General features: G+C 52.1%; 1 protein-coding gene across 9 annotated transcripts in view; it reads left to right on the forward strand.

The window, feature by feature from the left end:
* Window positions 1-23,698, forward strand: part of LOC146871736 (zinc finger CCCH domain-containing protein 11A-like) — an 858,888-nt gene that overhangs the window by 672,243 nt on the left and 162,947 nt on the right. For all 9 annotated transcript variants that reach the window (XM_085651275.1, XM_085651281.1, XM_085651282.1 and 6 more), the window contains one exon: window positions 14,956-15,122. In XM_085651275.1, the coding sequence (XP_085507401.1) occupies window positions 14,956-15,122 (167 nt within the window). The remainder of the gene's footprint in view (window positions 1-14,955; window positions 15,123-23,698) is intronic.

Below are 23,698 nucleotides of genomic sequence, written 5' to 3' on the forward strand. Positions count from 1 at the left end.
TGTACGCCCTTGAGGCGAACGCAGGACCCTGATCAGAATGAAGGGTACCACATGCAAAACTCCCTATAAAGACACGCAAATCCCTGATGACAGTTCTGGCTTCAGCACTCCTTTGTGGCCATATCCACAGGAAACGTGTGCACGAATCAACTGCAACCAAGATATATTTGTATGCAGTGTCAGAGGTAATAGGACCGCAGTGATCTAAATAAACGCACGCAAGTGGTTGATTATATGCAACTGTGTTTGTGGTGGACGCGCTGCAGAAGAAGGTTTAATCTGTTGGCAAATGTCACAATCAAGAACGTATGCCCGCGCTTGTTTGTACAAACCGTACCACCAATAACGTTGCTGCAAAAGAGATATAGTAGCCGACACTCCGGCATGCGCAGACTCAACACCCTCGTGGGCAGCTGATATCAAAGATGGTCTGCAGTCCGCGTTGGGAATCAATCTGTCACCAACGTCGTTAATCCTCACTAACGGGACGTTATCAGGACTTAAGCGATAATGGTAGCGAGAAGGGAAACCCTTCGGAAAGTTTTTCCCGGTCTCGGAAGCAGCAATAGCCGCCAACATTTCATCATCGATCTTACTTTTTGATCTTGTAACTGCCGCTACTAGATATGTCGCCACTGCTGTTTTTGCTGCCTCGTCAGCCAAACTGTTACCGACACCATGGACGCCAACTCGTTGGTGACCAAGAGTGTGAATTACATTCACGAGTGGCAGTAGTTCTTTAAGTGCTGCCACTCGAACCCAAAGCATTTTATGCTTTATTGTGCTACCTTTGGAATCATGAAAATCATTCTGAATCCAAAAATGTGATTGTCATTGTAAGATTGAACACAATAGAACGAGTCACACACCACGAGAGTGGGGACTCGAAGATCAGCAAACTCCAGTGCAAGCACCAGAGCACGAACTTCAGCCAACTGCGCAGTACAATCACCCAATGTCTGTGTATGCACAGCTTCAGATTGGAACTCTCCATTCACGAAAGTACCCACTACAATTGCGCAGGCAGCTGAATAGGCGTACTTTGATCCAGTAGCGGGTTGCGCAGACCCATCAGTGTAAATGACACAACGGTACTCCTCAAGTGGGCACAACGTCGCAGGAGTCGGATGAATGAATTCGTAATCCAAGAACTCCTGAGACTGCAACGCCGCGTCAAAGATATATGTGACGTCTTGCGAAGCCAAGGAAGTTGCCCATTGTATCCACCTTGGATGCAAAGCCTTAGAATTTGGTACACTAGCTTTAGTGACTGCCTCAAGGGCAGGGTACGGTGTTACCACCAGCATGTGCTTTCCTTGTGATAGCGCTCGTTCTTTCAGGATCGCCATCTGAACTGCTGTCAGTACTTTTTCGACAGCGGAAAAGCGCAGCTCAGCTGAAGTGTACAGATGAGATTTGTAAGCAATGGGAACGGTGTCGCCCTCATTGAACGTTAAGTACGTGAAACCCACTGCGCCTGGCACAATTCTAATGACCAGGTTAGTGTGGTTATCAAAGTTTGTAAGTATTTTGAAGCAAGAAGATCAGACTGCAAAGTTTGTAATGCAGCTGTATGCTCTGGCAGCCAGCATGATTTGGTAAAAGTAGGTTGTACCAAGGCATAAAGCGTCTTGATACGCTGGGCATAATCAGGAATGTAGGTACGACCGAAATTCAGAAAACCCAGCAATGATTGCAATTTCTTCAGCGTTGTAGGAGTACAAAGGCGTGCGCACTTCTCGAGGAAGTGCGGAGCCAAGCCGCGACCCTCACTGTTGAGTTCGTACCCCAAGAACAACACTGTGAGCTCGGCAATGTGGCACTTCGCAAAATTGAATTTGTATCCGAAGTCTGCAAACATAGTAATTATGTTATCCACGCGAGCAAGGTGTGGAAGCAACTCGTCGTCTGTTAGATAGATGTCATCAACATACGAGTATGCATCCGGGTCCATATACTCTAGGAGCGAGACCACTCGAGCAGCAAAGACCCCAGGGCTGTTCTTATAGCCCATAGGTAGCCTTTTAAACTTTCTTTGTTTACCGCCCGAGGTAAAAGCCGTCCACTCACTACTCTGAGGGGACAGGTTATGGCTGTAAAAGCCATTGGAAATGTCAAGTGTGGTTTTAAACCGTTTTCTCAAGACTATCGACGAGAGCCGAACCGTGAGTATTCTGTACCGCGCACGTCCGGCAGTGAGAGTTTAAGTGCCGGTAATCCAAAACTAGGCGGTACGACCCGTCAGGCTTCGTCACAGTGAATAAAGGGTTATTCATAGGTGACACACAAGTTTCAATTACTCCCTGATATTCCAATTGTTCAAGGATGGTCGCGACGTGAGATCTAGCCTCGCGACGCATGGGATATTGGGGTTGAGGCTGGGGATCGGACTGCAACGGAATCGTATGGTCAGGAGAAATTTTATCCCAGCCCAATTGATTGCGATACAACGCAGGCGCTTGCACCTGTGCCCACTCCCCGGCCAACCTGATAGAATGTTCCATAGGCACTGTGTGCCCAAAGGAGGGGAGGATCACCACCTCCCCTCTAGGAGCATCTAAAATGAAAGCCGGAGGCCAATCCTCCTCCGCTAACAATGTCATAAGTGGAGGACAAATTATCCCAAAAAACTACTCTAATTCTACGATGTATGTCACCCTCTATTTTAAGGATTATGTCAAACATCTGTTCAGGGGGAGCTACGCGAGTATCAGCAGTTTCAACACTCACATATGTATCAGTTGCTGTCACCTCCAGATACGGACGCAGTGCTTGCCGCACTACTGTAACTTCCGCCGCGCTGTCTAACACCGTTAGAGCCCATGTCCGGTTCTGAAGCAGTGTCCGTACCATCTGAGGCATATCTCGCGGTCAGGGCAGCAACCTTCTTTTTCTGAAACGGAGGTCTTTGACGCTCAGCGTCGTCCTGCTTGCCTTTTACGTCAGTCTGTCGGGGTTGCTCACGACCTTAAACACCCCTTCCACGGTCTCCGCCACCGGATTGTGAAGCCGATGTTTCCTGTGAAGAACAAGGAGAGCGTTCAGAAACCTGAAATCTATCAGGTGACTTAATACTAGAACGATCGCGCAAATCATATTTACGTTCAGTAGACGACTGAACTGGCGGAGCAGAACGCGACCTACGCTTCTGTTGCTGTTTCCCCTGTTTTTTGGTTCGCCAACTTTCCTTCGGAAACTTGGGCTTTTCGTCTTTTGTAGACGAGCTCACCTTAGTCTGCTGTACTACATCAGGAATCTTTACTGTGGGTTTCACGCCTAGGGCGCTACGTTCCACCATCCTGTAGGCTTTTGCAATAATTTTTGCAAATTCCCTGGGCCTGTCGGCAGGATCCACAAGTTCCAGCATATTGCCTACTTGGAACTGCATGGCATCTCCTTTGAGGTTCCCCATCACCATGGAACTAACCACATCGAAGCTGTCGACAAGCCTCATTCCCAATTCAATGGCCGCCTCTGCACCATGATTTTCCTGAACTTTCTTGATGACAGAGGGTAGTACAGACATAGACGGAGTGCCATAGCACTTCGAATAGGTCGCAGCAAAGACCTTGCCCCAATTGTTACAATCGACAATATCAGGTACTAGATCTTTCGGCAAAGTAATGGTGAGTATCCTGTGTTTATCCACAGGAGAAGTGTTTGGAAACACGGCTTCCAGTTGATCAAACTTTTCAGCAAGCCAGTAAGGAAATTCATCCTTACTTTGGGGGCGCTTGCCTACAACCGCATTAACCATCACAGGACTAATGACCACGGCTCGGTGTTCATTCGTGTGACCCGCAACAGCAGGTACCCCCACCTGCACGTTGCGAGACACGTTCTGCACTAAAGCCCTATGGACCGTAATCAGGGCAGTGTGTAGTACTCGTAAGTCCGCCACCCCAACCGTCAAGTAGTTGGGATGGGGTGTAAAACCGGCCAGCACCGGCCAATCAGCCCCTGCAATTGACAAAGGGCCTAGTCTTGGCGGTGCCACCGTATGGGGAAGGGCGCCATTAAACCAAATGGTATGCTGCCAGGCAGAAATAGGTATTTCTAGTGTCCTATACGGAGCTTAAGCTGCAGGTACTTGTGTGGCAGTGTAGGTGTGGAACATATCATCGTCCGCATTCACCTCTGGAAAAGTCACCCAAGAGTAGAACAACTCATAAGGGTGTGCTGCGTCAGCAGCAACCACAAAGACCACAGCCAGCCCGTCATCAGGCACTCCATACGTCCTCAAATGCTGACGTAGAGGAACCCGACTATGCGCGGCTATATCGACCACCATTAGGACACACTAAAGAATAACGACAAGTTCTACAGTAGCACTTGGGTTCAGTATAAACTAATCTTTTTAATTATCAAGCTTGAACGAACCTTTAGTCGAAACCTAGGTAGATTAAGCCGTCACTCCCGTTATCCGGAAACCAGAGTGAGGGCGTTGTGGACTAATAAAAGTACTAATAAGGCGTATCAGATCATAACCACGTTGGGCGCCATGTTGCAGGGATTCTGCTTATGCACAGAACTATGCGCAGGAAACCAGGACCTCAGAGAATTGTGGTGTACCAGAAACTCCCCTCAGAACCAAGAACCCCATATCCGACTAGCTTAGTGTAGGAAGGTGGATACCTGACTATGGTTACCCCCAAATTTTTTCCTAGTGTCTAGCTGGTTTTTCGACTTAGTTGGCCTGAGATCCTGCTATTCAGGATCTCAGCCTGGCTGTTCTCTCTTTAAAATGGACTCCATGTACCCTAGGTACATACCCAATTGGTTGGATCACCCTGTCAGCCCCTGTACCAGTGTACACTAGGTACCCAGGGCATTGGTGTACCCAAGGCCTGCCAAGGGCTGAAGCATGTATTATGCCTCCCCAGGCTTGGCCTAACAATCTGACACAACTGGCTGATCACTCAGCTGGGGTAAGTTGGTGTAATCACCTCTTACTTAGGTGTAGTATACCTATACCTAACCTTAAATGGGACACCTGGAAACCTATAAGTCACTCCTATGGCAGGCCTTAACAATCCTGAAGGCAGAGTGCTTGGTTCCATGTGAGATGGTGCTCTGGCATGAGCTGAGCCTGTCTGCAGTGGTCGGAACAACTTCCTTCTACTGTTTCCAGATATCGTCATACCATATACTCTTAAGTGCATTATGAACATCGCGGTTAAATGCTATCTTTGGTTTGGCTTTATCAAAACATGTCGAGTAAGGTGTCATACGAATTGGAATACTAACCCCTCGCCAATTCTGGCGACGGGGTTAGCATTCCACCCTTCTAGAGGGACACGACATGTACAGTACCTGAAACCCGGGTAAAATCAGACATAGCCTCAGCTCCACAAAATGGATGCTGCCACCACAGACACAAGTCTGCCCTCCTGCTGCTGGGAGTCCTTCCAGCTTGGGAGGTGTGGACAAAGGGTTTCCTGCCAGGGGAGGTGCGTGCACCACCCCAGACAGGATTTTGTGTATTGGTCAGGTAGGGCTTGAAAGAAACCAGACATGCCTGTGGCTCACAAGGAGCCTCGGTGCATATGCCAGTTCAAACCGGTCCTGGGGCACACCAGTCCCGGGCCTGGGGCGAGCTGGACAAAGGATTGGGGGTGTAACCACCCCCCTTCCTGGTCCCACCCTTAGGGAGGGACCTAGCAGGTAGTCCGGCCCCTAGAATCCGCTTAAAGGTAGGAGCTGTGTCCTAAGACTTCAGACATCCTGGAATCAACTTGAAACTAAGAAGAAGACGGGAACTTCGACATTCTGCTGCACAGAAGACTGAAGAAAATCTCCCCTGTGGTCAGGGAGTGACCACCTTGCTAACGCAAGCACCATCCAGCGAATCACCGTCTGCTTTGCCGCCGCCTCCCGCCGGAGCCCGAGCCCAGAGACTGACAAGACCTGGACCTCCAGACCTCTCACCGCCCGATCCACAGTCCCTGAAAAGAGGAGACCCGTGGAGGCACCGAGACACGTGGAGCCAGCCATCTTGGAACGACTACGACAAGCTGACAAGTGCAACAACCGAGGCTCCCTCCAAGTTGTGCTTTGGGTCCTGAGAAGCCCAACCCTCGAGCAGCATCTGCACCAAAGGTGAGCCCTCCAGCATCTCCACGATCTGCGTGGGGCCCTTCTGCATTTTGCCACTCGACGCGCCTAACCGGTTGCTGGCCCGCTGGCTAGTGGCCATCTTGGCGACGAAATCTACGACAAACACCGCTGGTCTGGTTGCTCCAGACTGGCCCTTGCTCCCCTCCAAAGGAGCAATCCCTCTGACCTTGCTGGTCAGAACCAACAGCTGATTTCCGAATCCTCCTACAATTGCTTTTGCCAAGGCTTGTTTGCTTCGATCAAGTCGCCGACACCGCCGACAGCGAGAGCCTGCGTGGGACAGCTCGTGAGCCGACTCCTGGACGTCGTCGACCTTCAGGGACCACGTGGCTGCGGAGACAAGCTACCCCTCATCACCTGTTTGCACCCGACATCGCCTGGTACCCACCTGGTGCCACACTGGTCACTGGCTAGTGACTGTGAACACTGTCCCCTCTGCTTACAGGTCTTCAACATCTCCGATCCACTCTTGGATCCACTGCATCTCTCCCGGACCGACCGCCTGCAGCATCTTTGTCTTCAAGCTCCACGGAACAGATAGAAGAAACCCGACGCACTTTGAGGCCTATGCACCCGCTTCCTGTGGGTGAGGTAAAGCTGGCACACCTGTGCCCAAGTGTAGTATTACATCTCTAGTGCCTGTGTTCCAAATCTTAAGTTCCTAGTCAACCCGGAAGATCTCCTTTGCAGTAACTTTGTACTTTTTACGCACCCATTGAAACCTATGGGAGCACGCGTGTGACTATTTGCTCTGCACACGCCACCCGTGGACCTCCTGGTCACTAACTGACGTTAGCTCCTTGTAGGCCCAGCGATTCTAGAGGCCCTAGGCCTTTTTCCTTTTCTGTTCGTGGTACTTATACCACTATTTTAGTATATGGTTTGAGTGGCCACCAGGGCCTATCCATATAACGTGCAACTTCTGTGTATTCTGTGATAATCTTGTTTGACGATTTGGGCTCCTGTGCTCATAAAGAGACTAGGGGTTACTTTGAGAAATAAATACATATATATTTTGAATATATATCTGTGTGGTGTCCTTTCATTGGTATAAAAGGGGGTTACATTTGGTAAAACAGCTGGCTTAACACGCTTCACGAGTTTAGCCTCAAAGACTGCTTAGCCTACGCTACCACTAGGGCAGCTAGTCCGAAAAGGTTGACTTACAACCACACCATAAGGGTTGCTTGGCATGGTACAAGGTGATCACTTTAACTAGTGAGCATCATATACCAGGCCAACTTCTCACACTTAGTGTCCCATTCGTTAGCCTAGATCTAGCTAGGCGGTCCCAATGTATAGACAACCCAGAACATGCGACTTAGATATTTCTCAGGAGTGGTGGGAATCCGAAATACCTGTTTGTACTTATTTAGCAGTCCACAACAACATAATACAGACACGGTAAAGTTTAAAGAATTTATTTTATAAACCTCGTGTCCTAAGATGCAGTACTTTGGCTAACACTAGTAGACAAATGGTTAAGATCAGAACCATCAGCATTGTTACAATACCATACACAATGAAAGGAGCAATCATAATAATAATGACAGTGGTAAACAGCCACACTCCTTTCTCTAGTAACTAATAAGTTTATTATACTAATAGAAGGTCTCTTAGGCTAACAGGGGGAACCCCATACCGTATAGATCAGCTTAGTAGAATCACCTCACAGGATCAGCTAGGCAGTCTCATGCATCAGCTCTTCTGTTCGAATGCATCTAAAACATTCTGTCCTGCAATATTAAAAGCACTTGTCCTTCAGATATTGGCAGCTGCATGTATGATATGTCTAAAAAGTGGTACGATCAATCTGAACACAACACTCTGCACCGTCTAGTGTCCTAGACTTGTTCTTTACATGATGTACAGACGAAGGTCGCAGCACACTGTTAAGAATGTTAAACAACAAACTGTTATCCTGTAAGGCAAAGTCGAGTAAGCATTTCTAAAATGAATAACATATAACAACAGTGTCGCGTGCAAAGCAGCAGAAACGGCAAGCTGGCTTTCTAACAGTTGGCTCGGTTATGCTAACTTAGTGTTGTAAATAGGGAGTGGCTAACCCATCCTACAGGTGTTGAAGGCAGTGGCGGCTCGAGCACCGCCCCACTGCTTCAGCTGCAAGCTGAATGGAAAAAATAACGTTTGTTGTCATTTTGTTTTTTGCATTCAGCTTCCAGCTGAAGCCAGGTAGGAAGGGTTGGGTTCCCCGTGCGTCACAAGGGTAGGAGTTTTGGCAGCATCTAAAGTGCGCATGACGCTTTGGCCAGTCGTCTCGGCCGGCCAAAGCGTCATGCGTACTTTGCATGTTCTCCACGCAGGCCGTATGACGGCCTGCGTGGAGAACATGCACAGCCTGTCAGCCCCTATCTGAGCGCTGAACCACTGCACTCAGACCAATCACAAAGCTGCTAAGGCAGTGTTGTGATTGGCCAGGGGATTCTGGAAGGCTGTGTGCAGAGATGGGGACGGAGGCAGAAGAGGCATCGGTAAAAAGGTAAGAGCCCTGCTGACAGCATGTGGATTAAAGAGAGTACATCTGAAAGAAACACATTAGTTAGATTCCTCACCTTAGAATATCCCCAGACGTCAGGCTGGATCCGGTATATTTTTCGTCAGCAATACCCTTGCGCGTCGCTAGGCGTCGTCTGCGGCTCCGCGTCCGTTGTCGGTGTCGTGCGCCGGGATGACGTTGTCTGAGTACTTAGACACCGCCCTCGCGCGCTGACGTCAGTTCTTCTTTTTTCCGCGCCAGACAGCGCCGATCCGGGAAGAAGCATACCCTTTAGTCATTTTTTGACTAAACTTTTTTTGACTCTTATGGTCACTCTGTCGACTCTACTCTGGTGCCGGTAGGATGCCTGGTTTCAGACCCTGTGACTCCTGTCAATTACTGGCGTCGGTTACGGACCACCACCGCCGGTGCCTTTACTGCCTTGGGGCCGACCACGATTCCGAGTCGTACCTCGACTGCCGAGCCTTGACTTCGAAGGCTAGGCGGGAGCGGTCCCGCAAGCTACTGGAGTTCCAGCAGTCGGCTCCGCGCTGTTCACGGTCCCGGTCGAGGAGGAGATCGAGGGACCGGTCGCGGAGCTGCAGTCACCACCACCACTCGTCTGGTTCGAAGTCTTCGGGTAAGTCGAAGCACAGTAAGAAGTCCACAGCAAGAAGACATCGCTCTTCGGACTCCCCTCGCCGGTCACGCGACTCGGCTGAGGGTTCGGGTGGTGTCACCCGCGCGGCTCCGTCGGAGTCGCGTCTGTCCCCATACCCGCCGGTCCCTGGTACCGACGAGACTCCGGCGGAGATCAGTGCCTTCCTCTCGGCCTTGAGGGGCCTGGCTCCGCCGTCGACGCCTGTTGGCGCGCCTTCGGGCCCCGCGGGCTCGACTGGGGTGCCTAGCGAGCTGGCGGCTCTGGCGCCGACTCCAGTCCCGACGCCGCAGGTCCCCGCGGGATCCAGGCCTGGATCCCTGTCGGCGCCGGTCGACCTGACAACCCCTCCGCTGGTGCCGACTCCGGTACCACCTCCGGTGCCGCCTTGGGACGACGCCATTCCCCGGTTTAGTCCCGGTCCGGGCCCGGCGTCGGAGCGGCGCCGCGTCTGACGCCGATGGGTGGCAATTTCATCTTCCGCCCGGCTCCGATCATTCCACCTGTATACCAGGAATCGGATGACTGTGACGACTGGGAGGGGTCTGAAGACCATCTGGTCCAGCAGGACCAGTTATCACAGGACTGGGCAGATGAGTTGGGGGATGCCAGTGGTCTTGATACCTCCCCTGACACTGGCTTCATCTCTCCTCCGACCGTGGCTTCGGAGGAAGGTGCTGCTTTTTCTGTGGTGCTGCGCAAGGCACCCGAAGCCCTTGGGCTAGAGCTCCCTACTGTGGCTGTGAGGACTAACCTCCTCACCGAGGTGCTCCAACCGACAGCAATCTCCTCGGAGCCTCTGCTGCAGTTTAATGAAGCACTACTGGACATTCTCAAGGGCACCTGGTCCAAGCCCTCCACAGTACCTCCTGTGGACCGGAACGTAGCCCGGCGCCAACGCCCTGCACCGGGCGACCCCCAGCTTTCTGTCCCTCCAACCCACGCCTGAGAGTCTGGTTATTCAGGCCTCGACTTCCCAGACCTCCTTCCTGTCCGCTCCTCCGAATCGGGAATCCAAGAGACTTGAGCAGTTTGGTAAGAAGCTGTTCTCCTCCCTTAGTTTGGGACTGCGGTCTGTTAACACCGCTTGTCTCTTGGACCGTTACTCCCACTCCCTGTGGGATACGGTGGAGGATGTGCTGCCCCCGTGTCCGGAGGAGGCTCAGACACCGCTCGCCCAGGCTCTCGCCGAGGGGCGGGATGCAGCGCGGCACGGTATCAGATGTGGACTAGACACTACGGACTCGCTAGGTAGGGCGATGTCGACCACAGTGGCGCTCCGCCGCCATTCCTGGCTGCGGTCCACGAGTTTTTCGGGGGATGTCCAGAGCACCCTCATGGACATGCCCTTCGATGGCAGTCGCCTTTTTGGCGACAAGGCGGATAGTGCGCTGGTGCGCTTTAAAGACTCCCGGGCTACGGCCAAGTCCTTGGGCCTCTTGGCCCCGCGCCCGCAAACTTCAGCTTTTTGTCCCTTTCGTGGCCAAGGAAGGGGCGCCCCCTCACGTCCATCTAGCCACAGGCCGCAGACTCACCCTCCACGCGGTCGCGGATTCTGCCGAGGCGGTACAGGGGGACAACGTGCCGGTCAGTCCACATCTACCCTGGCAGCATCCGCCTCAAAGCCCTCCTAGTCCGTGCTTTCAGGCCCATTCAACGCCAGTGGGGGGGCAGAGTTCGCCATCACCTGCTTCCATCACATCGGACAAGTGGGTGCTTCAAATCGTCCGAAGGGGCTACTCCCTCCCCTTCGAGGCGACCCCTCCAGCCATGCCACCGCAGTACCACCACATGTCGGGGGATCACTTGAAACTTCTACAGGAGGAAGTTACGGCCCTCTTGGCCAAGGGGGCCATCGAGTGCGTTCCTGGTCCAGAAGTAGGTCGTGGTTGTTATTCCTACTACTTTCTGGTTCCCAAGAAGGGCAAAGGGGGCCTACGCCCTATCTTGGACCTCAGGAGCGTCAACGCCTTCCTCCGTAATGAGTAGTTCAAGATACTCACCTTAGCTCAGGTTCTGGCTGCCCTAGACCCTGGAGACTGGATGGTAGCGTTGGACTTGCAGGACGCTTATTTCCACATCCCCGTCCTGCCGGCCCACCGGCGTTACCTGCGGTTCACAGTGGGCCAGGAGCATTTTCAGTTTACCGTGCTCCCCTTCGGCCTCACCAGTGCCCCTCGGGTGTTCACGAAAGTGATGGCGGTGGTCGCAGCTCATCTGCGCAGATTGGGTGTTCCAGTCTTCCCCTAGCTCGACGACTGGTTGTTGAAGGCGGGCTTGCCCCAAGCAGTCGTCTCCCACCTCCAGACTACGGCCGACCTCCTGCATTTGCTGGGGTTTTCCATCAATGTGCCGAAGTCGCATCTGAGTCCCTCCCAGAAGCTCCTCTCTATCGGAGCGGTTCTGGACTCGGCGCAGTTCCGGGCCAATCCTCCGGAACAGCGGGTCCGGGATATTCATGCTCGGATTCCCATCTTTCAGCCACTATCCCGGGTTTCGTCAGGTTGGTGCTGCGGCTTCTGAGTCTGATGGCCTCCTGCATCCTGCTGGTGCATCACGCCAGATGGCGAATGCGAGCTCTGCAGTGGGACCTGAAGTTTCAGTGGGCCCAGCATTGGGGCAACCTGTCCGACCATGTCTTGATCTCAGAGGGCACTGCACGACAGTTGCAGTGGTGGCTCACAAACCGCGATTAGGTCAGCGGCAGATCCCTCTCCCTACCCCAACCGGAGCTCGTAGTGGTGACGGATGCGTCCCTCCTGGGATGGGGGGGCCACATGGGAGAGGCGGAGATCAGAGGCCTCTGGTCTCCGGCGGAGTCCCGGCTCCATATCAACCTTCTGGAGCTGAGGGTGATCCGACTTGCACTGAAGGCATTCCTTCCCTCTGTCCGGGGAAGTGTGGTGCAGGTGTTCACGGACAACACCACCGCCATGTGGTACTGCAACAAAAAGGGCGGGGTGGGGTCGTGGACCCTTTGTCAGGAGGCTCTGCGTCTCTGGACATGGCTGGAACATCAGGGCATCATCCTGGTGGTTCAACATCTGGCAGGCTCTGAAGGCCAGAGCAGACGAACTCAGCCGCCGGTGCATGATGGATCACGAATGGCGTCTACACTCGGACGTGGCGCAAGGCCTCTTTCGACAGTGGGGAGAGCCTTGGTTAGATCTATTCGCCACCGAAGAGAACGCGCAATGTCAGCAGTTCTGCGCGTTGGAGTTTCCTAGGCGTCACTCGCTCGGGGACGCCTTTCGTCACGAGTGGAGTTGCGGTCTGTTGTACGCCTTTCCGCCTATACCACTTCTGCTCAGAGTGCTGAAGAAGATCAGGCGCGACCGGGCCAAAGTCATCTTAGTGGCTCCGGATTGGGCACAAAGGTACTGATATCCCGAGCTACTCAGTCTGTCAATCGATCCCCCGATACGACTGCCTCTTCAGGAGGACCTTCTGTCGCAGCAGCAGGGGACGGTCCTCCACCCGAACCTGTCCAGTCTCCACCTCCATGCGTGGAGATTAAGCGGCGACAGTTGAGGCCATTTAACTTGCCTCCTGAAGTCTGTGATGTGATTCTGGCAGCCAGGCGTCCCTCCACAAAAACGGTATACGCCTGCAGGTGGAACAAATTTGTGGCATGGTGCACAGCAAAGGCTGTGGATCCCCTTTCCGCCCCTCTTGCTGAGGTTCTCCTCTTTCTTCTTTCTTTGGCCCAGCAGGGCTCTGCTCTGGGCACCCTCAAAGGTTATCTCTCTGCTATATCTGCTTTCTTACGGCTTCCTGATCAGCCTTCTCTCTTCAAATCCCCTGTTGTTTCTCGCTTCTTGAAGGGCATTACTCACATGTTTCCTCCTGTCCCTTTCGTAATGCCTCAGTGGGATTTGAATCTGGTCTTGATGTTTCTGATGTGCGCTCCCTTTGAGCCACTTCATAATTGTCCCCTTCGTCTCTTGACACTTAAGACTGCTTTCCTGGTTGCCATCACCTCTGCTAGAAGGGTGAGTGAGCTCCAGGCTCTCTCTTCTCAGCCTCCTTTTCTTTCTGTCCATCTGGACAAAGTTGTTTTCAGAACTCGCCCTTTCTCCCTAAGGTGGTAACTGCCTTTCACATCGGGCAGTCTGTTACGTTGCCCACCTTCTTTCTGCCTCCGCACCCTTCGAAAGAGGAAGAGAGGCTCCACCGTCTGGTCCCAAAACAGGCGCTGTCCTTTTATTTGGACCGCACCAAGCAGTTCCGGGTGGACGACCAACTCTTTGTTGGCTACGTGGGCGCTAAGAAGGGACTCCTTGGCTAAAAAGGAGCCTCCTGTAGGGCTGAGGGCCCATTCCACTCGGGCCACTGCGGCGACTACTTCCCTGGGCCGGGGAGTTCCCTTGCAGGACATCTGTCAGGCGGCAATGTGGGCCTCACTGCACACGTTTGCTAAACATTATTGCCTAGACAGCCAAGTCCGGAGAGATGGCTTCTTTGGCCGTTCTGTTCTCCAGGACTTTCTGGTGTGATCTTGGTTCGCAGACCCACCACCGGGGTTGGTATTGCTGGGGTATCTATTCTAAGGTGAGGAATCTAACTAACGTGTTTCTTTCAGATGAACAAGTTACTTACCTTCGGTAACGATAGATCTGTAAGAAACATTAGTTAGTTAGATTCCTCACCGACCCACCCATCCTCCCCGTTCTGCGAACCGATATCTAGGGTTGAGGTCATCCCTTTCAGGGCCCTAGAATTTTTTGGCATCAGTGCCGGTCTCTTGCATGGCTCTGCCTCCTGGCGCGGAAAGCTATGTACAAGAACGGACGTCAGCGCTCGAGGGCGGCGTCTAAGTACTCCGATGTCATCCCGGCGCACGACGGACGCGGAGCCGCAGTCGACGCCTAGCGACGCGCAAGGGTATTGCTGACAAAGTCTTCCGGATCCAACCTGACGCCTGGGGATATTCTAAGGTGAGGAATCTAACTAACTAATGTTTCTTACTGATATATCGTTACCGAAGGTAAGTAACTTGTTCAACAGCTACCATGGGATGCGTTTGAGTATGTTTTTGCTTACTAAGATTTTGGTGGAGGAAGTGTAAGGTGCACCACTTTAATACTGGTTGGAAGAACAGTAGTCCTCAAAAGGGCTGCAAAACTAACAAACGTATATCAACAGAAAGCATAAGAATTGGAACTTGAGTAGGGAACTAAGAGCTGGTTTGTGGAAGATTCTGAGTGGGCACTATTCCTCCTACAATGGTCTGTTGGAAAACAGAGTGGCAATGGAAGTGAATTTAAGGAAAGCTAGTCATTGGCAGATAAGAACTGTATTGTTTCATTTATCTCTACTGAAAGGTGGCAGAGGATGTTTACAGTGTGATGCGGTGCGAGTAGCTAGAACCTTAGTCAGATTTTAAAGAACAGAACCCTATGTCCTTTAAATAAACATTAAGTGGGCATCCTTTTGCATTAGTGAGATTTGAATGATGGATTTGGAGCAGATGAAGATGATACCAGAGGTAAGCCAGCCTCAGATATTTAATTCTGGTGTGCCAGCTGTCCCTGAACCCCACCACCATTTTAGAATGTGCTCTTTTGTAAAATGCCTGTCCGATTGTTAACATATGAGCTATGATGACTTTTCTACGAGTTGTTGGGAGGGGCAAGTATGAAACTGTCCAAGAAGGGCTCATCAAAATCTCTTGTTGTTGTAGGAAAACCCAAAGCAAGTGTGAAGCCATCTGTTGGAAGGAAACAAGCTCCTGCCAAAGGGCCACAGAAACGTAAAGGCGGCAAGAGCAAGACAACTGCTGTGGCAGCTGTGAAACCAATGAGTCCCAGTTTCCCCACTGATGAACCCCCAGCCAAAAAGGCAGCTCAGGTAAGGAAAGTCCTCTCTGAGCAAGTTCTAGCTGTATTGTAACTGTCAATCAACCAGCATTGGATCTTTCAGAAATTGACATTTTGAAATATTCCTCGTCATTGAGCTGGGAATAATCTGTAGTAAATGTTAAACGGCAGTGGCAATATATGTTCTGTAGTAGGGGATCTCTGTGTATAGTCATAATCTATGAATAGTCCCGCCCATGTGCAGGGACCCCGGAGCAATCAAAATATCTCTTAAGCTGTCCTGCATTTGCAACCTGCAAAGACACTTAAGAGACAGACAAAATAATACAGCCTAATAACAATATAGCTGCACTGGCCAGCACTTCATCTGAAGTGAACACAAAAGCCAAAATAAAGTTTAAATGTCATTTTTATTCACATCTGACATGTTCCTTTATTGTATCACACTCCCTTCACCAAAATCCCTTTAAACAATAGAGAGGAAGGGGTGGACAGACAAGCCCTATAGGCTGTCATTATGTGTCTGCTAAAAGGAAACCGTGCCTTTAAGGAACTCTCCAGAGACCCCCGGTATCCCAGGATGCACAGCCAAAGCAAGTTACTTTCAGTTCTTTTTTCCGGCTCCAGCTAACAGGACCCGGGAGCATTGAGCTCTACCCTTTAGGGTGGATGTTTTGGACTAAAATTGGTTTTTTGAAGATAAAAGTTTGTTCATTCGACGTCTAGAGCCTTTCTCTGCTGCATCCTGTAGTTTGGTGCAGTTTGACCCACTCTTAGAATGGCTTTATTTGATAAATGCCCTGAGTGTGGGAGGAAAATGGCCAAGACGGACCCACATGATGTCTGTATTCTCTGCTTATCATCTTCACATGTCCCTGCTACATGTGACATCTGCAAGACCTTCTCCAAGAGGACCCTGAGGGACAGAGAGAAGATTCGCCTTCAGGGACAGGAGAAGCAGAGAACAGGTGGGACTTCTGGGCATGGAGGATTTCCTTCCCCATCCTCTGCCCATGCTTCAGCCACTGGAGGGACCTCCGGGGAGAAAAAGGAGCAGAAACGACACCTACCGGCCGGAAGATCCCGTTCGACGTCGAGGACGACGACGTCGAGGACGACGACGTCGACGGCGAGAGGTACAGCACCGTCGTCCAGGGCTCTGGATCTCGGCGTCGAGAGAGGGGCCGGCGAGACCTAGGACTAGGTCGCCGTCGAAGGCTTCACAGTCGACATCGACACACCATCGACGTCGTACTGCGCCCCGCAGACAGCGCCGCTCGCCGTCGAGGCGAGCCCGCTCGTCTCCTTCGCCGTCGACTCATAGATCGACGTCGACGACATCGACGCGGAGACACCGGCGACGGACGTCAAGGCGAAGGAGATCGCCGTCGAGGCGAAGGAGATCGCCGTCGAGGCGACATCGCTCACCGTCGAGGCGACATCGCTCACCGTCGACGTCGAGAGGCTCGCCGTCGGGACGAAGGCTCTCGACGTCGAGGAAAGGCAGGGGACGCCGTTCGACGTCGAGGGGACGCCGTTTGCGTTCAACGGCGAGGAGAAGCCGTACGAGGTCGACGCACGGTTCGACGTCGAGGACGAGATCACCTGGTAACACTTCTTCAGTGATTACGATATCCAGTCGTGGATCTAGGAGAGGAGGACGTTCTCCCTCGTTCACTTCGGCCTCTTCACGGGGTAGACCCGCAAAGATGAGAAGGGTGGACGGAAGTCCGGACAGGGCTAGTCCGGGTTCTCCTGCAAGGAGTGATGGACGGAGAGAGTCTCCAATGGACCCCCTGCCACTGCCTCTACCGCGACCTCAGCCTCAGCCGCGGCCTCAGAAGCCTCCTACGCCTCCTCCTCCTCCACCTGTCCCCCGGCTCCCAGTGGCGCCTCCTAAGCAACCTACGCCACCTCCGCTACCACCGCCTCCGGTGCCACAGCTCCCGCCTTCTCCTCGGCGACCAGTGGCTCCTAAGAGACTGAGATCACGCTCTAGATCTCGCTGGAGGTCACGGAGCAGACACAGATCGTCCACTCACACAAGGCATGGACGACGGAGGTATAGATCTCGATCCAGAGGCACGAGGTATTCGGACTCTTCTGGCACTGGACGGCTTTCCCCCACGTTATCGGAAACACCGCCTACTAGAATCGCGCCAGTGGATGATATTGCCACTTTCCAAGATGTTCTGATGAGAGGGGCGGCAAAATTGGGAATCTCAGTGACAGTACCAGTTCCCCCTACCTCTGTGATATTCGAGACATTACACAAGGCGCATCTATCACGCCCCCTCCTCCCTTTGGTTCCAGGTCTGGAGGAACCAGCCATGGAGGTCTTCTTGACACCGGCCGTGGTGAAGTCTGCTCCCTCAAGGTTGCAAAAGAAGTACAGGGCCCCTGATTCGGACCCGGCGTTCCTCAGGGTGGACCCTCCCCCGGACTCTGTCATTGTGGTTGCGGCTCGGAAACAACACTCCACGACGCCCTCTTCCACGGCTCCTCCGGATAAGGAGAGTCGCAAGATGGACTCCTTGGGGAGGAGAATGTGCTCTATGTCGGCCACGACTATGAAGGCTGCTAGCGCCTCCGCTCTGCTGGGTCGCTATGACCGATCGCTTTGGGACTCCCTGCAACAGTTTGCTGCCTCCCTACCTAGGGATAAACGGGAGGACTTCCAGGAGGTGTTGAATGAGGGCATGATGGTCTCCAACCAGATCATCAGTGCAGCGGGGGATGTATCGTTGCTGGCGGCCCATGGGTACTGTCATGGAGTACACATGAGGAGACATTCCTGGCTGAGGCTTACCTCTCTAAAGCCTGAAGCGCAGTAAAAGATTGCTAACTTGCCTTTCTCTGGCACGACGTTGTTCGGGTCTCATGCGGATGACGAAATGGCCCGCATGAAGGCCGAAGCAGAAACCCTGAAGGCCGTGGGGTTGGAAAAACCCAAGGAACAGAAGAGATCATTCCGTTCCTATGGCAGGCGTTATTCTAAACAACGCGGCCAAGGGCGTCAGTCTGGTCAACAACAACAACACCAGCAACAACAACAGTTCCCGAGGCAGTCCTTTCAAAAGCGCCAGAGGGGCAGAGGCCAGCATCAATCCTCGTCGGGGAACAAAGGCCCGGCCGGGTCGAAGCCCTGAAAGGTCACTTCCCCCTCATCCGTTACCCGCTCCGGTGGGGGGGGAAGTATTCAATACTACCTGGCAGAGTGGAGAACAATAACTCAGGACAAGTGGGTGCTGAATATTGTTTGCAATGGGTACAGTCTTCGTTTCACCAGCCCGCCTCCACAGATTCCACCAGTGCGCTCTCCCTACATGGTGCGAGAGCTCCAGTGGGAGGCGGACATTCTGTTAAAGAAGAAGGCGATAGAAACTGTTCCTTTGAGGCAAAAAGGAAAAGGTCTTTACTCAAGGTTCTTTCTCGTCAGAAAAAAGGACAAGAACGAGTTCAGGCCTATTCTAGATCTGCGTCAAGCAAACAAGTGGATCCGCAGAGAAAAGTTCTGTATGTTGTCCCTGCATCAGATTTACCCTCAGTTGCATCGAGGAGACTGGCTGTGCGCCATAGATCTGCAGGACGCTTACTTTCATGTGCCGATCGCACAAAAGCATCGCAAGTTCCTGAGGTTTCTGGTAGGCAACAACCATTACCAGTATACAGTACTCCCGTTTGGTCTGAAGTCTGCACCAAGGACGTTCTCCAAGTGCATGGCAGTGGTGGCAGCACACTTGCGGAAGAACAAAGTGTTTGTGTATCCATACCTGGACGATTGGCTGATCAAAGCTTCCACGTACCAGGAAGCCCAGTGTCATTTCAACAGGACAGCTGCCTTGCTTCATCGCCTGGGACTGCACATCAACATGTCGAAGTCAGTGCCGATCCCTGTGCAGTGTCTCCAGTACTTGGGGGCCTCAGTCGATACTTTGAACGCAAGCGTGTGTCCTTCGGAGGAAAGACGCTCATCTATCCGTTGGAAGGCCCTGTACCTCCTCTCAGCCCACTCTCCTACAGTGAGGACGGTGTTCTCTTTACTGGGGTCGATGGCTTCCTGCAGCTTTCTCACCCCCAATGCACGTCTGCATAAATGTCTGGAGGATCAATGGGACCAGAGGCGGGGGCGTTGGGAGGACAAGATTCATCTGTCCCAACACGCTCTACAGTCTCTGAAATGGTGGTGCTCCTCAGAGAATGTCTGCAAGGGGACTCCCTTTCACAAGGATATTCCGGTCCAGACCATAGTGACCGATGCGTCTCTCCAGGGCTGGGGAGCGCATTCGGGCCCTCTTCAGATTCAGGGGATATGGTCACAGACAGAGATGACTTACCACTTCAACTTTTTGGAACTTTAGAGCAGTACACTTGGCCCTGAAGGCGTTCCATCCCTCCTTCAAGACGAACTCCCTGCTAGTTCAGACGGACAATACTACTACCATGTATTACCTCAACAAGCAGGGGGGCTCCCGTTCACGCACGCTGTCTCGGGAGGCACAGGCGATCTGGAATTGGCTGGTGGCCAGGAACCTAACGATCGCGGCAACCCATCTGCCGGGAGTGCAGAATGCCCAAGCCGATGCGCTCAGCAGGCTCGTTCAAGAAAATCACGAGTGGGTGCTAAACGACGACGTGCTAAGAGACGTCTTCGCAGAGTGGGGCACTCCGGATATCGATCTGTTCTGTTCGCTACGGCAGAAAACAGCAAATGCCGCGACTTCGCGTCCAGGTACTACCAACCAGGGACGCTGGGGAATGCACTATGGATCAGCTGGTCGAACAGCTTTCTCTACGCCTTTCCACCCATTCCCCTGATTCCGGCGGTGCTGATCAAGCTGTCGCAGTCCAGAGCCAGGATGATCCTGATTGCTCCGGAGTGGCCGAGGCAATGGTGGTTCACCGACCTTCTTCACCAGTCTGTTCGACCACACCGGCGCCTGCCGTGTCGGCCGGACCTTCTCACGAAATTCGGAGGACAGATGGTTCACCCCAATCTCTCGTCCTTGAGTTTGGCAGCATGGCTCCTGAGCTAGTACAGTATGGACACTTGAACCTACCTCAGGACTGTACGGAGATCTTGAAAGAGGCGAAGAGACCGTCTACGAGGACTTCTTACGCCTATAAGTGGAAGAGATTCTGCTTATGGTGCACGGCAAAGGACATTGACCCTACATCCTGTAAAGAAGATGTTGTTTTGCCTTATCTGCTGCAGTTAGCTCAATCTGGGCTTAATTTTCAGTCTATTAAAGTTCATCTCGCAGCTTTGACTGCGTATAGAAAGAGCCCTTCCCAAACCTCATTTTTTCAAATCCATGTGATTAAAGATTTTTTGGAGGGTTTGCGTAGGGTGTTTCCCCCTGTTAGACGACCTTCTCCACCATGGGAATTGAACGTGGTGTTGTCCAGATTGATGAGGGAGCCTTTTGAGCCTATTCATAAGGCTTCTCTGCAGCATTTGTCCTGGAATGCTGCCTTCCTTGTGGCCATTACATCGGCCAGGAGAGTAAGTGAGATTCAGGCTCTGTGTTGTCAAGAGCCGTATACTGTATTCCATGCTTCTAAAGTGGTAATGCGTACTCATCCTAAGTTTTTACCTAAAGTGATATCTGATTTCCATGTAAATCAAATGATAACTTTGCCTACATTTTTTCAGCATCCCTCCTCTCCGGCGGAGAGGTCTCTGCATTCGCTAGATGTGCGTAGAGTGTTGAAATTCTATCTAGATAAGACAAAAGACATCCGCAGGTCGGATCAACTGTTTGTAAATTATGGTTCGGTAAGAACTGGTCTAGCTACCTCGAAACAGTCCATCTCCAGATGGATTGTGTCCTGTATTCAGCTCTGTTATCAGAAAGCTAATAAGACGTTAGGGGGTAAGCCTACAGCGCATTCGACTAGGGGCAAAGCAGCGACTACAGCTTTGCTTAGGAATGTTCCCATTGCTGACATTTGTAAGGCTGCCACCTGGAAGTCGGTCCATACGTTTACAAAGCATTACTGCCTGGACTCTGATGCTAGGGCAGATGCGCAGGTTGGACAGGCTTCGCTGAGGAATTTGTTTGCACAGTAATTTGTTGGTGTTCTGTTTTTACTCCACCGCTGTTTATTGTTTGGGATGGTGTAGGAAGGTGGATATCTGACTATGGTTACCCCCAACTTTTTGCCTAGTGTCTAGCTGGTTTTTTCGACTTAGTTGGCCTGAGATCCTGCCATTCAGGGTCTCAGGCTGTCTGCTCTCTCTTTAAAATGGACTCCATGTACCCTAGGTACATAACCAATTGGTAAGGATCACCTTATTGGACCCTGTACAGTGTACCCTAGGTACCCACGGCATAGGTGTACCCTAGGCCTACCAGGGGCTGCAGCATGTATTATGCCACCCCTGGCCTGGCCTTCCATTTTGACACAACTGGCTGATCACTCAGCTGGGGCAAGGTCGTGTAATCACCCCTTGCTTAGGTGTAGTATTCCTATACCTAACTTACATATAGACACATGTGTACCTATCAGTCACTCCTATGGCAGGCCTTAACAATCCTGGAGGCAGAGTGCTTGGTAACATGTGAGATGGTGCTCTAGCATGAGCTGAGCCTGTCTGCAGCTTTCGGAACCTTGTCCTTATAGCTGTTCTATGATATAGCCTACCATATACTCTTAAAGTGCCTTATAATCCTAGACGGTTATGGTAACTATGGTTTGGCTTTATCGAAACATGTCGTGTAAGGTGTCTAACACTGTGGAATAATACCCCCATGCCATTTCTGGACATGAGAATATTATTCCCCCCTTCTAGAGGGAAAGACATGTTAAGATCATACTTCAACTGTTAGCCTCTGACCAAAGCCTCAGCATCACAAAATGGATGCTGCTGCCACGACACAAGTCTGACCTCCTGCAGCTGGGAGTGATCCCAGCCAGGGAGGCCTGGACAATAGGTTTCCTGCTTGGGGAGGTGCTAGCACCTCCCCAGACAGCCTTTAGTGTATTGGGGCAGGGTGGGCTGAAAGGAATGAGACATGCCTGGGGCACACAAGGTGTTCCTTGCATAGTCCAGTTCAAACCGGTGCTGGGGCACTCCAGCCCCAGCTCTGGCGCGAAACTGGACAAAGGGAAGTGGGTGTAACCACCCCCTCCCAGGTCCCACCCATAAGGCGTGACCTAGCAGGTATCCCAGCCCCCCAGATTAGTATAAGAGTGGGAGTTGGGCCTCAAGACTTCAGATTATCCTGAACCTGCAAAACTGAACAGAAACTCTGGACCTTCGACATTCGACGAAAGAAGAAGACTGAAGAATCTCCCTTGTAGCCAAGGAGTGGCTACCCTGTGCAAACAGGCACCATCAAGAGACTACCCTTTGCTTTGCCCACGTTCTACGAGGAACCGACTGCAGAGCCTGACCAGAGCCTTGACTTCCAGACTTCTCCGACCCTGATCCACATCTACAGCAGAGCTGAGATCCGTGGAGGCGACGAGCGACGTGGGACCGGCTACCTGGAAAAAGTGGCTAGTAACTTAAAGCGCAGCTTCTGAGGTACCCTCGAAGTTGTGCACCGGGGATTGAGAAGCCCACACCCCAACCACCATCTGCACCGAAGATCAGCCCCCCACACTCCACGAGTCCTGCGTGGGGCCCTTCAGCATTTTCCTGCTTGCCGCGTCTGTCCGGTTGCTTGCCCGCTGGCTAGTGGCCTTTGTGACGACGCACCCTGAAATCTTCTGCGCTGGTTTGGCTCCTCCAGACTGGCTCCCGCTTCTCTGCAAAGAAGAAGCACCCCAGACCTTCCTGGTCTGCACCAGAAGCAAGTCCTTCGTTCTTCGTGGGTTCCGCTTGCCAAGGCTTGGTGAGTCCTAGTCCAACTTCGACGCCGCCGACAGCAAGAGCCTTCGTGGGACAGCTCGCCTCCTGGTCCTGGTCGTCCTCGACGCTTCCTGGTCCTCCTGGCTGCAGCGACAAGCTTCACCTTCACCTGCAATCTTCACGACATCGCCTGGTTCCTTCCTGGTTCCACGTGGTCACTGGCTAGTGACCTTGACTCTGTCCCTTCTGCTTGCAGGTTTCTTCTCTTCTTGATCCCAGCCTTGGGATCCACCGGACACTCTTCACTGACTGCCTGTCAGCATCTTTCTTCAGGCATCCATAGGAGTCGACGACGAAAACGACACATCTTCACCCCTATGCACCCGCAGCCTGTGGGCTAGGTAACTTGGGTACTCCGGTGCTCAGCAGGATAGTGACTATCCTAGTGTCTAGTTTTCAAGTCTCAACTTCCTAGCTACTCCGGAAGTGTCCTAAATCTACCGTTTTCTAAACTGTACTATTGCTATTGACTTTTACGCATTACGCGTGAGTGTTTCCACTCTGCACACGAATCCCGCTAGTGTAGTGTAGCCCCAGCGATTCCCTAGGCCTAGGCCTATTCTATTTCCGTGACAGTGGTTCTTATACCACTTACTTAGTATATGGTTTGCGTGGCCCCTAGGGCCTAACTGTATTACTTACCTGTGTGACTTAATGTATGCTTAAATAACTGTGTTGTACTTACCTCTAATCTCATAAAGAGTGCTGAGGGTTTGACTAGAATAAATACACTTTATTTTATATAT

The sequence above is a fragment of the Triturus cristatus genome, chromosome 1_1 (assembly GCF_964204655.1).
Source record: "Triturus cristatus chromosome 1_1, aTriCri1.1, whole genome shotgun sequence".
Classification (NCBI taxonomy): domain Eukaryota; kingdom Metazoa; phylum Chordata; class Amphibia; order Caudata; family Salamandridae; genus Triturus; species Triturus cristatus.